We start from the raw sequence: 13,916 nt of genomic DNA, 5'->3' as shown, positions 1-13,916 counted from the left end.
GAAATGTGTAGGGTGAGACACGAGGGGACGACGGAAAAATTAAGAGGTGACGGAGAAATTAAAAGACAGAAACGAAGGAATTAAAAAATTAAAAGAGACAACGGAAATGAAAACAGAGACATGGGGATTAGAAGAAGTAGAGGAGAAACTACAGGAAATTGACGAGCACACACAGGTGGAGATAGGGAGGGACAATGGGGGTGAGCTGGTAGCATGTGTTGGGACCCGATGTGAGCATCAGGTTAACCTCCCTCGGGAACAGGGGGAGATGGTAAGTTCCCTCGAAGTGGACTGCGACCAGGTGAGTCTGGTCGGGCCGTACGAGGTTGAGCGGGTGAGTGATGCGAATGGGTCCAAGCAGAGTTTGGGGGAGTAGAGGCTTCGGGATCCCTTGTGCGGACTCCCATCCCCAGCGTGATTGTCCCGGAGTGTGTGGTAAAGTGTATGAGTGGTGCGAGTGTGTTGAAATGTGTGCCAGAAGGCAAAGTGGTGTGAGTGTCATGGTGTGCGTGAGTGCGTGTGAGGAATTGGTATGCGGACTGACCCAGACGGTGGACGGGTTTATTTTGGAAATCGCGCCGGCTCCGCAGAACGTTGCGTCCAAGGTCCGTTCCTCGTTTTCGGAGCGGCCTGGGCGAGCGCGACTCAAGAAGCTAGTGCGTGAACGACCTGCATTTCGAAAGAGACCATCGCGTGGACGGCTAAAATGGTGACTACGGGATGAATTCAGAACGGATGGACCAGTACCAAACAGAAAAAAGTGCCTTTGAGTGGACCAGTGATACGGGAGAAATCATTGTGGATTTACCAACGTTTCCACGACGCACCCGGGGATGAAGGCTCCAGTTCAACCACATCCACAAGTTCTACATCAGCAAGGGCCGGTTGCAGAAATTCAAAAGAAGATTCAGCCTCAATCATGTAAAATTAGTCGGGGAAGCGGGCATCGGCAGACCATGATGCTGTGAGAAACTATCCACCGCAGCTCATGAAACTAATTGAGGTGAAGGGATTTATGCTGGAGCAGTTTTTTTAACGCCGAGACGGAATTATTTTGGAAGAAGATTCTATCTCGTACCTTCCTGTCCAATCAGGAAAGATTTGCTTTGAGGTTGAAGGCAGCAAAGGATTGACTTACCAGCTCCTGATGATCCAACAACCATCGCAAGTTCTACAACTGCATATTTATAAACTCCACTCCTCCCCCATTCCCACTCCAACATCATCATCATCATCATCATCATCATCATCATCATCATCATCATCATCATCATCATCATCGTCGTCGTCGTCGTCATCATCATCATCATCATCATCATCATCATCATCATCACCTCGAGCTAAGTCTTGTATTTTCTATTTAGAGTGCAGTACGTAATGTTCTTACCCTCACTCACCTCAATGTTTTGCAAAAATCAGCTCGCTGTTTTGGAATAAATTAAAAAGGTAAAAGTCTTGTGTTTTTCTTTATTAACCTCGCTGAAGGATAAGGTATTGCATTTGAGTCTGTTTGTCTGTCCGCACAGAAATTTAGTGTTTTTCTCCACAACCGCTTGTCGGAGTGAGGAAAAATTTTCACCATAGGTGTGACGACTCATGTAAAACGTTTTAATGATAACTTATGATGTCATAGGTCATGTGGTGTTGCAGCCATGTTGGTAAAACACAAAAAGGTTGGACCACTGTATCTTTGAAACTGCACCAAGGAAAAAATTGAAATTTGGCACACAGCAAATACTCCTCATGGGGAATAAGTGATTTTTTATGACATCATAAGTGCCTTTGTTATGACGTCATAATTACATATGTAGAATGCTCCATCTGATCAGTATGAAAATTTGAGGGTCATCTAGGGATAAAATGGTCCACAGAAAAAAAATTGATGATGTCATCGGCCACATGATTCTGCAGATATATATATATATATATATATATATATATATATATATATATATATATATATATATATATATATATATATATATATTTCACAAAAAACCTTCAAAAATCTTCTTTCCTGAATTGGATGAACAGATCCAGATGAAACTTTACACATATGACTGACTATCTGCATGAGGAACAAAAGGTACACACATATGAGGTCATAGGTCACATGGTTTGGCAGCGATATTGGATTTACCCTAAAACCTATAAAAGAATCTTCTTCTCCAGAACAGCTGGACAGAGCAAAGGGAGACATCACACAAATATCCCCCAATGCATGGGTGTACAAATTTATTAAGGAATAATTGATCGGTCACATGGTTTTGCAGCCATAGTGGATTGAAGAAAAATATTAAATAATGCTTTCTCTGGAACCACTTAATCAATTGACATGAAACTTCACAATTATTCTCTAGTTGTGATGGGAAATACGTGGTTTAAATTTCAACTTGATCAGATGCATGGTCTGGCAGCCAGAATTATTTAATTGTTTGATCTGGGTTCTTTTTGGTTTTTTTTGTTGATTAATTATTTTTTTGAATAAGGCTCACTTGGCTGTGCCGAGATGGGTTTGAGGGTAGAAGGGTAGCAGCTGAAATGTGAATCCGATCCAGGTTCCTTCTGATTACGTCATCTTTGCTTTTTGCTTGTTCGGGTTCCTTCTGATGACTCCAATGCAGGACTCATACCTATTTCGTCTTCCATTTGATTTGAATTGAATTTATCTTCATCCCATTCTGAATTCAATTGAACAATAATTTAAAAAACGTCATGGATCAGGGTCAGGTGTCCAATCAAAGCAGGGTTGCATAAAAGCGTGACATCTTGGTACCCGGTCATCACTGCCAGCAGTTATAAAGTGGCAGTTCTAATTATGTCTCTTATTAATTACGTAACACACCAATACACAAACGCTGCACAAAACTACACAAACACCACACAAAAGAAGTCCTGGCAAGGGTCTTCAATCTCTGATTGCTCTTTTTCTTCTTTTACACTGTATTTATTTTATTTACTTGTTTATTTCAATGTTAACATGCTTTATATTCATTTTGCATGTTTATTTCAATTGTGATGCATTTATTTCTGGCTTCTGCTGACATTCCTCTATATTTGGTCAAAGCACAGGAACTGAACCCCCTTTTTCCCATCGGCCCTTGGTTTTAGCAATTGTGGCTTTAACTATCGCTGCATTTTCGAGGAACTTAACCCCTGTGATATTTGAGGGTTTACTGCACTGTAAAAGTGGAGGTTTTTGGAAGTATTATGACAGGCGATTTGTGTACTACAGTCTTCAAGTATATAATTAAATCTAAAGAAAATAAAGATTGTAAAAGTCATATAAATAAATTAATTCCAGTTTTACCACCATTTTCCACCGTGTCTGTTACATCACCTTCTCTAACACTTTACATTAGTTATTTGTAACTGTTGTTTGTGTTCATTATGACGTCCTTAAAAACTGTAAGTTTCCTGTTTGGAATGATTTTCAATTTTGTTTCACTACCAGGCAGGCAGACGGAGTAAAAATATCTCACTCTTCTCTGCACATGTGCGATTGGGACAAATTCAAGGCCAAAGTACGGTAAAACGAGAAACTTGTCTTCCGATTCATGTTCAAAATGTAACGTTCAATTTAAATACACTTGTTCCTCGTTCATAAACTGATGATCATAACCTGATAAGACAGATAGATAGATGGACGGACATGAATCAATTGCTTAACCCTGCTTTTCATTTCGCGTGCTTGGGGTAACGAGAAAGCATCTCAAAATGCAAAGCCCGTCTGCGTCCGCTTTGTAGTCAAACTAAACTTGACGAAAACGGCAGCTAAAAAAACATGTATATTTTAATAAGTAGTGTCCTTCATATTCTCATAATAAAGGTTTTATGAAAATTTGATAACAAAAGCTGAAATGGTAAAAAAATGTGATGGCCTGGACAGACGCACTGACACCAAAACACATATACCAAAGCGATTGAAAAACCCTGCCACCTACTTCATGGCCCACACATTAATAAATCACTCGACCTGCGAAACTTCAGGATGACAGTTTATAGATGGATCAAGATTGAAGCCCAGGGTAGACAGCTTAAAGGCAAGTGTGCATAACTCTAGGCCATCCTGTCAACCCCATTTATATACATCTGTGTATGTACATATATCACTAAACATGTACGATGACTGAGGTCACATAACTAGAGAAAAATTTTAAATTGCTGAATAGCATTCGATGAAGGAAAGGAATTTTCAATTTTGTTTCACTACCAAGCTGTTAGGGGGTTGTTTGTATTGATGTGTTCGATTTTGTGGTATATCAATTTATTTTGAGTTCCTCAGATTACATCCACATATACTAATTGTCGTATTTTAGGAAAAAGTTTGTGATGTCAACTGTAAATAAAGGCAGACTTGGCAAAGCATGTGAGGAGTTCAATGAGACGATTATCGAGGGAACCAATATTAGGTGTGGAAAAGGTCAATGTAGGAAAGATGGATCATTCGCAATGCTCTCTGTTGAATATGCTCAATATCTCCAACTTGGAAGGTCCTCAGACCTGCACTCCACATGGATATTCCAAATGATAAGAGGAGCGAATTCATATCTCACAGATCATTACTAAGGCATCAATTTTCACACAATTTTTGTTAAGCTTACACAAGAGGTACAGATGCCTGTATGCATTGCTGGCAATGCGTTCAACCTGTCAATTACATTCAAGATTGTCCTGAATGATGACAACGAGGACCTTTATCCATGAAACGGTCTCCAGGGAAACACCATTGATCATTGGCTGAACGTGAGATGGCAGGTTGCAAAGAAATGATATCTGCATTACCCTGCATTTCTCTGGCTTGGGTGTCATTGATCATCATTCGGAAGATGATCGGCCCCAGCTTTGTACCTTGCGGTACTCAATAGGAGAATTGAATAAGAAGTCGCTCCATTATACCAACTAGTCTGAAACCGAGGTGATAGGAAGCTACGAAAGCTACAGATCGTCTGCAAAAATGCACGATTCACTCCAAGTTACATCATCTTCTAAATAATGATCCATGGAACATCCCCTCATATTACCAAATTGTCGAGAATCAATCCTGTTGATAATGACCTACATCACCCATCAGCCTTGAAATCCTCAAAAATTCGAGCGATCACATCTATAATATATATTGAACGAAGTTGAGCATATTCAGTGACTGGAATGGTTTTAGGAACTGGATATTCAGATGCATTTTTCATGATGTGTGGAAAGCATCGAGATATGAGGCACAGATTGAAAAGCCCACTTGAAGGCTTTGATAATTCATATGAAAAGCCCTTGAGAAGTCGCGAAGGGAAGCCATGAAGATGCACAGCTGAAGATATGTTCAGATTATGTGGACGATCATACACTTGGCGTCTGTCAATCAATGACTGGAAGAGGTGAAAGGACTGGTAAATAGGGGTGTCAAAAAAGAAGAAATTCAAAGGGGGAAGAGGAGAACAAATTTGTGCAAAATGAGAATCAAGTTCAGATGCAATTCATGCAAATGACTTATTGGTGTTGAGAAAGCACAGAGTATGCAATCCAGTTATATTTGTAAATTTGTTGATCACACTTTCCTGGTTCTGATTGCTTCCAATGGTCAATACTACCACTGAAAAAGGTTGATTTATGCAGATTTGATTTTTCGTTTCATCTCATTTCGTAGATGTTTGCAAGAGTCAGACCCTCATTTGAATTCTATATTGTTACGAATTTGGAAGCCTTGTGCACACAGACAGATAGCCGTCCCCGTAGCTTAGTTATTTCGAGAAGTATGTATTTATAGTTAGGGCCCCCTACCTCTGTCTAATGGGAATTACATGTCTGCGCTGCGAATTACTTTTTTAGTCAGGGTTTTTGCAATACAAATCGAGCCAGCAGCCAACCGAAACCATCACTCCTTCACTTCGCACATCGCGCCATTACACACGCGTGTCCAGCCACATACGTGGGCGGAGATTTCCATCGCGTCAGACCGAGACTCTGCCCAGGAAGGCAGGGGTGTGCCCCTCGTCCAATCACGCCACAGAGAGCAACTTTCCCAAGACACCCCAGCCAATGGGGTTGAGATTTCCACAGAGGGCGACTTTCCCACGACGCCCCGGCCAATGAGGGTGAAGATTGCCTCAGATGACGATTTTCTCACCCCGAAGGAAAAAGGAATAAAAAGGAATGCCAGGCTGGGAGGTTGGTCGTCTTGGGGGTCACGGGTCTTGGTGCTGGCTGATTCGTCTGTTCCTGGTTCATCGTCTTCTCTGATCTTCTCCTTGGTCTTGGTTGATTGGTGCGCGGCCGGTTGGAGAGTGCGGTACCTGGTGCTTGGAGCGGCATCGTGTTGCGGGTTCGAGTCCCGCTGAGCCGGATCGTCGAAGACCACATGAGGTGGACAGGTCCATGCACAGGCTCTGGTCTCCAGCTCACCTTTTCTCGAGCTGGAAGCCTTCAATAAAGACCTGACGGGGTCCATTTCTTTGGGTGTGTGTCTGTGTGTGGGCCAGTCTTCAAGTAGGATTGATTAAGTGCTTTCTTTTGCTCATTGTACATTACATTTCTTATTCGTGATAACTCTGCTCTGTGTTCCCCTCTAAAATTATGATTGTTAATAAATTCCCCTCTTGTTGAATGTACCAGCTCGTTCTTTGTCATTTCTGCCATTGGTTTGCCACGGTGCGTATTGGGGATTAGGAAGGCCGTTGCCGTAGTTGTACATTTGGACCGACGGGCCTCGGTAACCATCCGCTCGGGTTACGCACGGTTCGAGCACGGTAATAGCTCATTCCGCTCGAGGCCTGCCGAGGGTGTGAATTCCCCGGTAAGCTTTGCCGTGTGGGTACTTAGGTATATTGAAGTTGGCAATTAACCCTACTCCACGCGGTCAAATTATTGGCGATTCATGGTTCTGTAAGCGACCCATACCTTCGGATTTATCCGAGGGTCACGACCTAAATTCCGGTGTGTTCGGTGGAGCCAACTCTACTGCTCCCTCTCGTGGTCATGCTCGCTACCGATACCTGGCTCCACAACAATATTACATTGAAACAAGAATCTGTGAATGCTATTAGTCATCCACCACTTATTATGAGGATGGAGTCTAATATATCATTTGTTCAACAAAATATACAGTATATGTGGGTGTGTGTACATATATATATATATATATATATATATATATATATATATATATATATATATATATATATATATATATATATATATATATATATATATAGTGTACCACGTTTGCAAAAGTAGTTGCTGGAATGAAGCACTATGTGCCTATCGATTCCACAAACGAAGTTAGGTGATTGACCAAAGTTTGAAAATTTTCCCGCCTTTTTTGACCGTGGGCCGCCATTTTGAAATTTCAGGAAAAATCCATATTTTTGGAAATAATATTGATTTTTGAATATAAAAAAATATATTTCTCTGTGTTTAGATGGCCGAATGCACTTCAGTGGGCACCATTATGATAGTAAGTACCCGTAAATATTATTCACAAACTTGTCCTGACATTTTGAGAAGGGGTTGCCATTTTGGAAATTCAGTGAAAATCATTTATTTTGTGTATATCTAATGAAATATTTTTTTTATTTTATTCTTTGCATACTTGCAGATAAACCTTGACTGACCAATGGTCAGGGCTCCTGTGGCTATGTGGGACAAGTTCGCTAGTTACAGGAAATTTTGTGAAAGTGCTAATTCTTTGCGTGTCGTAAATGATCCAGCTGAAAGAGGAATTAAGCTTGTGTCTGACTTTATTCATATGTGCAATGATGAGAAACAACGTCAAGCATTGCTACAGTGCGTGGAAGAGCACAGAAAGCTTTACCCAGACGATACAAAACAAACACTATATTCTCTATAAGATATCTGTGTAGTTACTTGTTTGCTCGATTGTTATGCTGTCATATATGAAAACCATGTCGCATAAAACATATTTGGTTGTTCTCATAATTAATTGATCATGCTCTCATTTGTCATTAATAATGTCTTTATGAAAACGCTATTACTGATATTCTGTAAATGCCCAACAATGTGCCGTGCAATAGTTGTCAAAATATGGGATTTTCAGTAAAATTCCAAAATGGCAACCCCTTCTCTAAATGTCGGGACAAGTTTGTGAATAATATTTACGGGTACTTACTATCATATTGATGCCTACTGAAGTGTATTCGGCCATCTAAACACAGAGAAATATATTTTTTAAAATATTCAAAAATCTATATATTAATACTGAAGGACCAATTTTGTGCTCCTCCTAGCGGTCACGTCACGTTTTTCTCGGTACTGTGACCTGGACTGAAAGAAACTTCGTACCTGCAAGAGTGCATCGCGCATAGTGGCAATAGTCAACTTTCAACGCTGAAGCAGAATAAACACTTTTCGTTGAGATGGGGGCGAGGAGTGAAGAGGCGGGGGCAGGGAGTGAAGAGGGGGGGGGCAAGGTAAGCAAATTTTTGGGCGGAGGTAAGCAAATTGAAAGCGGGAGACAGGGGGAAATGGGGCGGGGGCTGGGTTGAATGAGGCGGAGATGAGTGTGAGGGGTGGACAGGGGGGTGGGGGCCCGGGGGTAAGTGGGGCGGGGAATCAAAAGACGGGGGTGGGGAGTGAAGAGGCGGGGTTGGGGTAATTACATTTTTGGGTGGGGGTAAGCAGATTGAATGGGGCAGGGGCGGGGGGGGGGAATGGGGCAGGGGCGGGGGATGAGTAGGCGGGGGCAAGCACACCCTGTCCAGTCCATGTCCCTCGAGTGTGTGTGAGCTGGTGAGGGTGCTTGAATGAACGGAATCCGTCTGTGACGGGGTTTCAGCTAGTCAATATTATTTCCAAAAATATGGATTTTTCCTGAAATTTCAAAATGGCGGCCCGCGGTCAAAAAAGGTCGGAAAATTTTCAAACTTTGGTCGATCACCTAACTTCACTTGTGGAATCGATAGGCACATAGTGCTTTATTCAAGCAACTACTTTTTGCAAAAATGGTACACCCTAGTATATATATATATAGATATATATATATATATATATATATATATATATATATATATATATATATATATATATATATATATATATATATATATATATATATATATATATATATATATATATATATATATATATATACATTGGCTCCTTCGCAAGGTCTTGCTATTTCCAAAACGTGATCCATTTTAGAGGACAAAAACTCCTTGATCAATTGCTGCAATTTCCACGAAAATCTTGTTTTTCAATTCCTCCAGTGTCTGTGGCTTGTTGACATATACGCGATCTTTAAGGTACCCCCACAGGAAGAAAAAAAAATCTGTGGTCGTTAAATCTGGTGAACGTGGAGGCTAATTAATGTTTCCAAATGTTGAAATTATGCATTTACCAAAAACTGTCTTTATCAAGTCCATTTTTGGCGTCGCAGTATGGGCCGTAGCTCCATTTTGCTGGAACCACATTTCTGGTAAAATTTTAGCTTTCGGAATTAAGAAATTTTCCAGCATTGACCTGTATCGCTCACCAGTCACAGATACTGCATTACCATCATCATGTTGAAAAAAAAAATGCATTCCACTACGGGCTGAATGATGAACAGACCCCTTTGACTCAAAACGAGAAATCAAGTTCCGAATCGTGTTTTCTGACGGTTGTTCTCGAACATGAAAATGATTGCGAAATTTTCTTTGAGTTTGAATTATTGATTTTCCCACTGGAGTAATAAAATTCCATGGTGACCCATGGTGGCTGGACGAGGGTTACTAGACCAAATAGTTGAACGGCTATGGGCCTCGTGCACCAATGCAAACACAACACGCGTGGGTGAAAGAGTGTTGCAGAGACCTTTACTCCCTGAAGCTATGCCTCACCCCAGGCACGATAAAAGATGGTGCACGCCAAAGAATGGGGCTGACTTGCGACCGAGGAATCACAAGAGCTTACTGACTTGTGACCAAGGAAAGAAACAAGAGACCAAGAGATCATACCTGCCTGCTTGCATTCGAGAGCTGCTTACTTGGTCTAAGGGATGGAGTGGGACGAGCTGTGCTGGAACGAGTCTCCACAGGCGAACAGCAGCATGAGTTCCTTGGAATCCTGCGGCTTGTCTCCTTGAGATGCACAAAAGAGCGAGTGAAAGAGCGATCAATGATTACCCTCTTGACCTCTCTGGGTAAGGGACTGACATGCATATCACACTTTTACTCAAGAACCTACATTGTACACGCCAAACCTCTCCCAACACGTCGCACCACATCATCTTCGCTTTCCTCCCATTCCTCACTTTCATCCCTTCCCATGACTTTGGGACCAACATGAAACCATAGGTTCACGTCGGGTGATTAAAGAGGTCAAATCTATGCCTCAAACTTACTAACTCTTTCTCTCTTCTCTCCTCTCTCCTCTCTTCTCTGTCTCTCTTTCTCTCCTGTTGGTAAGTCGAGTGGAGTGGCATGGTGGCTGTGGGGTATTGGTGAGCTGTGATCTGCCCTGTTTTTTCGCCTTTCTATCCCTTTTCACATCGTTTTTTCACCTCTTTTTCCTTTGTTTCCTTCTACGTACGCATCGTTACTTGTGCCCCCACCTGTTCTTTCGACCTCACGCTTCAGCTTTCCCTCGCGCCGTCGTCACCCCACCCCGCACATCTGCCGTTGTTATTTCACGGTTTGCCCTTCGGTTCATCTCTTCCACTCCCCTTTCCCCTGTTTTCTCCTCACATACTTTTTCCTTGAGATAGAGAGAGAGAGCCCACAGCTTCTTTGTGGATAGTTTTTAGTTGGCCACCCATCCCGGCCCTTCAACTGATCGTTTTTTTCTTCACTGGAGCTGTGTTTATTTCCTTTGGAAACCTGTCTCGGCTCGTATTTAATTACTGCACGAGAGCAATCACCCTCCTCCCCCCTCCTAAATATGACTTCTTATTCCCGTTATTCGGCATTTGAATCATTAACACGAAAACATGGCGTCGTCTGTGTCCCGCCCAACGACGTCAGCGTCGAGGATCTCGTTATCGCTCCTGGAAACATCGTCGGTCCTGACAAAGTTCGTGCAGCCTCACGAATGAACAAACGTGTGGTAATCTTCGTGTCTGAGACAGAACTGGTTCACGAAATCGTATCGACTGGACTATCAACAGACGACGGACATTTTGTGCTCGTCTCCCCTCTCGACACTCCGGCCATGAAGGTCGTTATCTCGAACTCTCCTCCTTTCCTGAAGAATCAGACGCTGATCTCCGAACTATCTCGTTATGGTACCGTGGTTTCTCAAATCACCATGTTACCTTTACGTAGCCAGGACGATCGGACGAAGCATGTGATGTCTTTTCGGAGACAAGCTTATGTGGTGCTTCCTCCTTCTAACGCTGAAAGAACCTTGAACATCGTTTTAAAACTCAAAATTGATAATCATGATTACCAAGTCTACGTAACCACTGACACCCTGAAATGTTTCGAATGTGGTAATTTCGGACACTTGAAACGATTTTGCCCAAAGGCTACCTCGTCAAACGATGAAACAAACCTCGTCAAGAAGAATACGTCTTCTTCTTCTTCTTCTTCTTCTTCTTCTTCTTCTTCTTCGTCTTCCTCTTCCTCCTCGACTGTGAAGGAAGCGAATCCCGTGTCCGGTAATAAGGCCCAGGCCTCTCAGTCCTCCCAGCCCTCCCAGCCTGATAGTCCAAACAGCAAAACAAATGTTTGGGATGGTTTCAACATCGTTTCATCAAGGAAGAGAAAGACTTTACCTGATGGTCGTTTAACCCAGATGAAGGCAGCATTTACAAACGAGGAATCTGTCGGTAATGTTCCCGCAGTTGTGACTGACATCACTCTACAATGTTTACCCGGAATGGACCCAGAATGGACCCGGTATGGACCCGGAATGGACCAGGAATGGACCCGGTAGGACCCGGTATGGACCCGGAATGGACCCGGTATGGACCCGGAATGGACCCGGAATGGACCCGGTATGGACCCGGAATGAATCCGGTATGGACCCGGAATGGACCCGGTACCTACGGCCAACAAGTTCAGCCTACTTGCCGGTGAGGACAGAGACCACTTTACATGTTATCGCAGTAAATTAAACTGTTTCACTCGTTAAAAACTCTCCTATTGGAAAGTCCATTGACGGTGATACACAGACCACAAGTGATGAACCTGCTGTCTCTTCGGTAAATGTTAACCCTGAATCCTTGTCAGCGGGAAATAGTGAAACAAATGTTAACCCTGTTACTGCTCCCAGTCCATCACGTGGTGAAGCTGGAAACGCAGCAAATGTTAAAATGGATGTTTTACGAGAGACCCCCAAAGTACTGTATACCTCCACGCCGTTGGAGGTCGATAACACCGTTATGGTCGAGGGAAGCGATATGGCTCCATCTGCTGATGGTGTTTCTGTTTCATCAACTCCCCCGATTATTTCCGTTACTTCACCAGGTGATGTTCCCACAATGGAAGAGCACATAGATGTCGAAACCAGTCCAGATCCGTGTATCAATACTGACCACAGTATCGATATGCAGGACTGTACAAGCTTGTGTGACTCTGACGAATCTGATCTGGAGGAAACAAACAGGAACAGTCAGGCGGAAATGGTGGAGAAGCTGACCAGTCAAGGTCTTACCTCCTCTGAACAAATAAGACTCTACTTACAAAATACATACAGGAAACGCAATATAAACCTGACGGAATACTTTCCAGATCTACCGTCCTTCCTTGAGTGTGCTCAGGCTATCGTACATAAGCCTGACTAATTCAGTTTCCACCAGGCACACTGTCACCGCTTAAAAAAATTGATTGCCAAGACAAAAAGGGATTCTAATCGACGATCCCACTTCTGATCTTGTTCTTAGAAACTATTATTTTCTTCATGGAGAGTTTTTAGATTGGAACAATAAATGTTAATGGTGGTGGGAGTCTGCTCTGCAAGATCCAAATTAAACAGCTGGTAGAGGTCAACGGTCTTGACATAGCTTTGTTACAAGAGACCCATGCTGTCCGATCTGTTCAGGCTCGGTAGCAACGATATATGGACAAGGAATGTTTGTTTAGTAACAACTCCACGTCGAAGGCAGGCTTCATGTTTGTCTTCAGGAAACATTTCCACCCGTCCTGCCTTAAATTTATTGATGAGTATTGATGGACACCTTGCCTCTGTGACCTTCTCCATCAATCAGGTCAAGTTCACAATTCTCAATGTGTACGCTCCAAGCAAAAATGACGAGCGGATCTCCTTTTTTGCCGAACTGAGAAAATTCCTGTAAACACTGGATTTGCAGACTTGTCTAATTATTGGTGGCGATTTTAACTGCACTGTTAATGCTTCATTTGACCGGAACGGGCCGGAACCCCAACCATGTACCGCAAAACTTTTTGCAAACATCATTGCAAAATATAATCTCCATGATATTTGGCGCATACAGCACCCTTCTGATCGGTCTTACACATGGTGTCGTTGTTTAAACAACCACATCTCACTTGCGAGGCTTGATCACATCTATGTAAATTTTCATTTATTACATGGAGTTTATAAATCCGATATCGTGCCTTCTGGTTTCTCTGACAATTCCCTAGCTCGAGTCTTTATTCAACTCTCTAAACCATGTCCAGGGAGCTCTCACTGGAAATTCAAGAACAGTTTACTAGAAAACCTCAACTTCATTCAGGCCTTTGCATCCTTCTGGATGGCTCTCCGAGAACAGAAGTTAAGATGTTCCGTTAACCCGTTGATATGGTGGAATTTAGTAAAAACCCAAATTAAAGGGTTCTGTCAACAGTATCAGTTTTTCTCAACAAGGGCTGTCCATGAAGTAAAAAAAATATTACAGTTAGAGATTTTACAACTCCAACGGGTCATCGGACAAAATAATAGTAACATACAAAAAACCTTAACTGAGAAACAGTCCTTATTAAAGGAAATAACCGAGAGGAATGCACGTGGTGCCTTCGTTTGGATGA

The 13,916-nt window shown here is 42.4% G+C and overlaps 1 protein-coding gene across 2 annotated transcripts in view; it reads right to left on the bottom strand.

The window, feature by feature from the left end:
- LOC147016519 (zinc finger protein ZFPM2-like) overlaps positions 1 to 12,438 on the bottom strand; it is a 138,712-nt gene extending 126,274 nt beyond the window's left edge. For both annotated transcript variants that reach the window (XM_085845228.1, XM_085845229.1), the window contains exons 1-2: positions 12,280 to 12,438; positions 9,974 to 10,067 (exon numbers count right to left, since the gene is read on the bottom strand). In XM_085845228.1, the coding sequence (XP_085701354.1) occupies positions 9,974 to 10,067; positions 12,280 to 12,423 (238 nt within the window). In that variant the 5' untranslated portion in view covers positions 12,424 to 12,438. The remainder of the gene's footprint in view (positions 1 to 9,973; positions 10,068 to 12,279) is intronic.
- Positions 12,439 to 13,916: the final 1,478 nt, after the last annotated feature.

Source organism: Eptatretus burgeri, chromosome 11 (genome assembly GCF_056783735.1).
Source record: "Eptatretus burgeri isolate ZD-2024b chromosome 11, Ebu_testis_v1, whole genome shotgun sequence".
Classification (NCBI taxonomy): Eukaryota; Metazoa; Chordata; class Myxini; order Myxiniformes; family Myxinidae; genus Eptatretus; species Eptatretus burgeri.
Note: the sequence above shows the minus strand (reverse complement) of the source record. Positions and strands in the feature narration are given on the sequence as shown.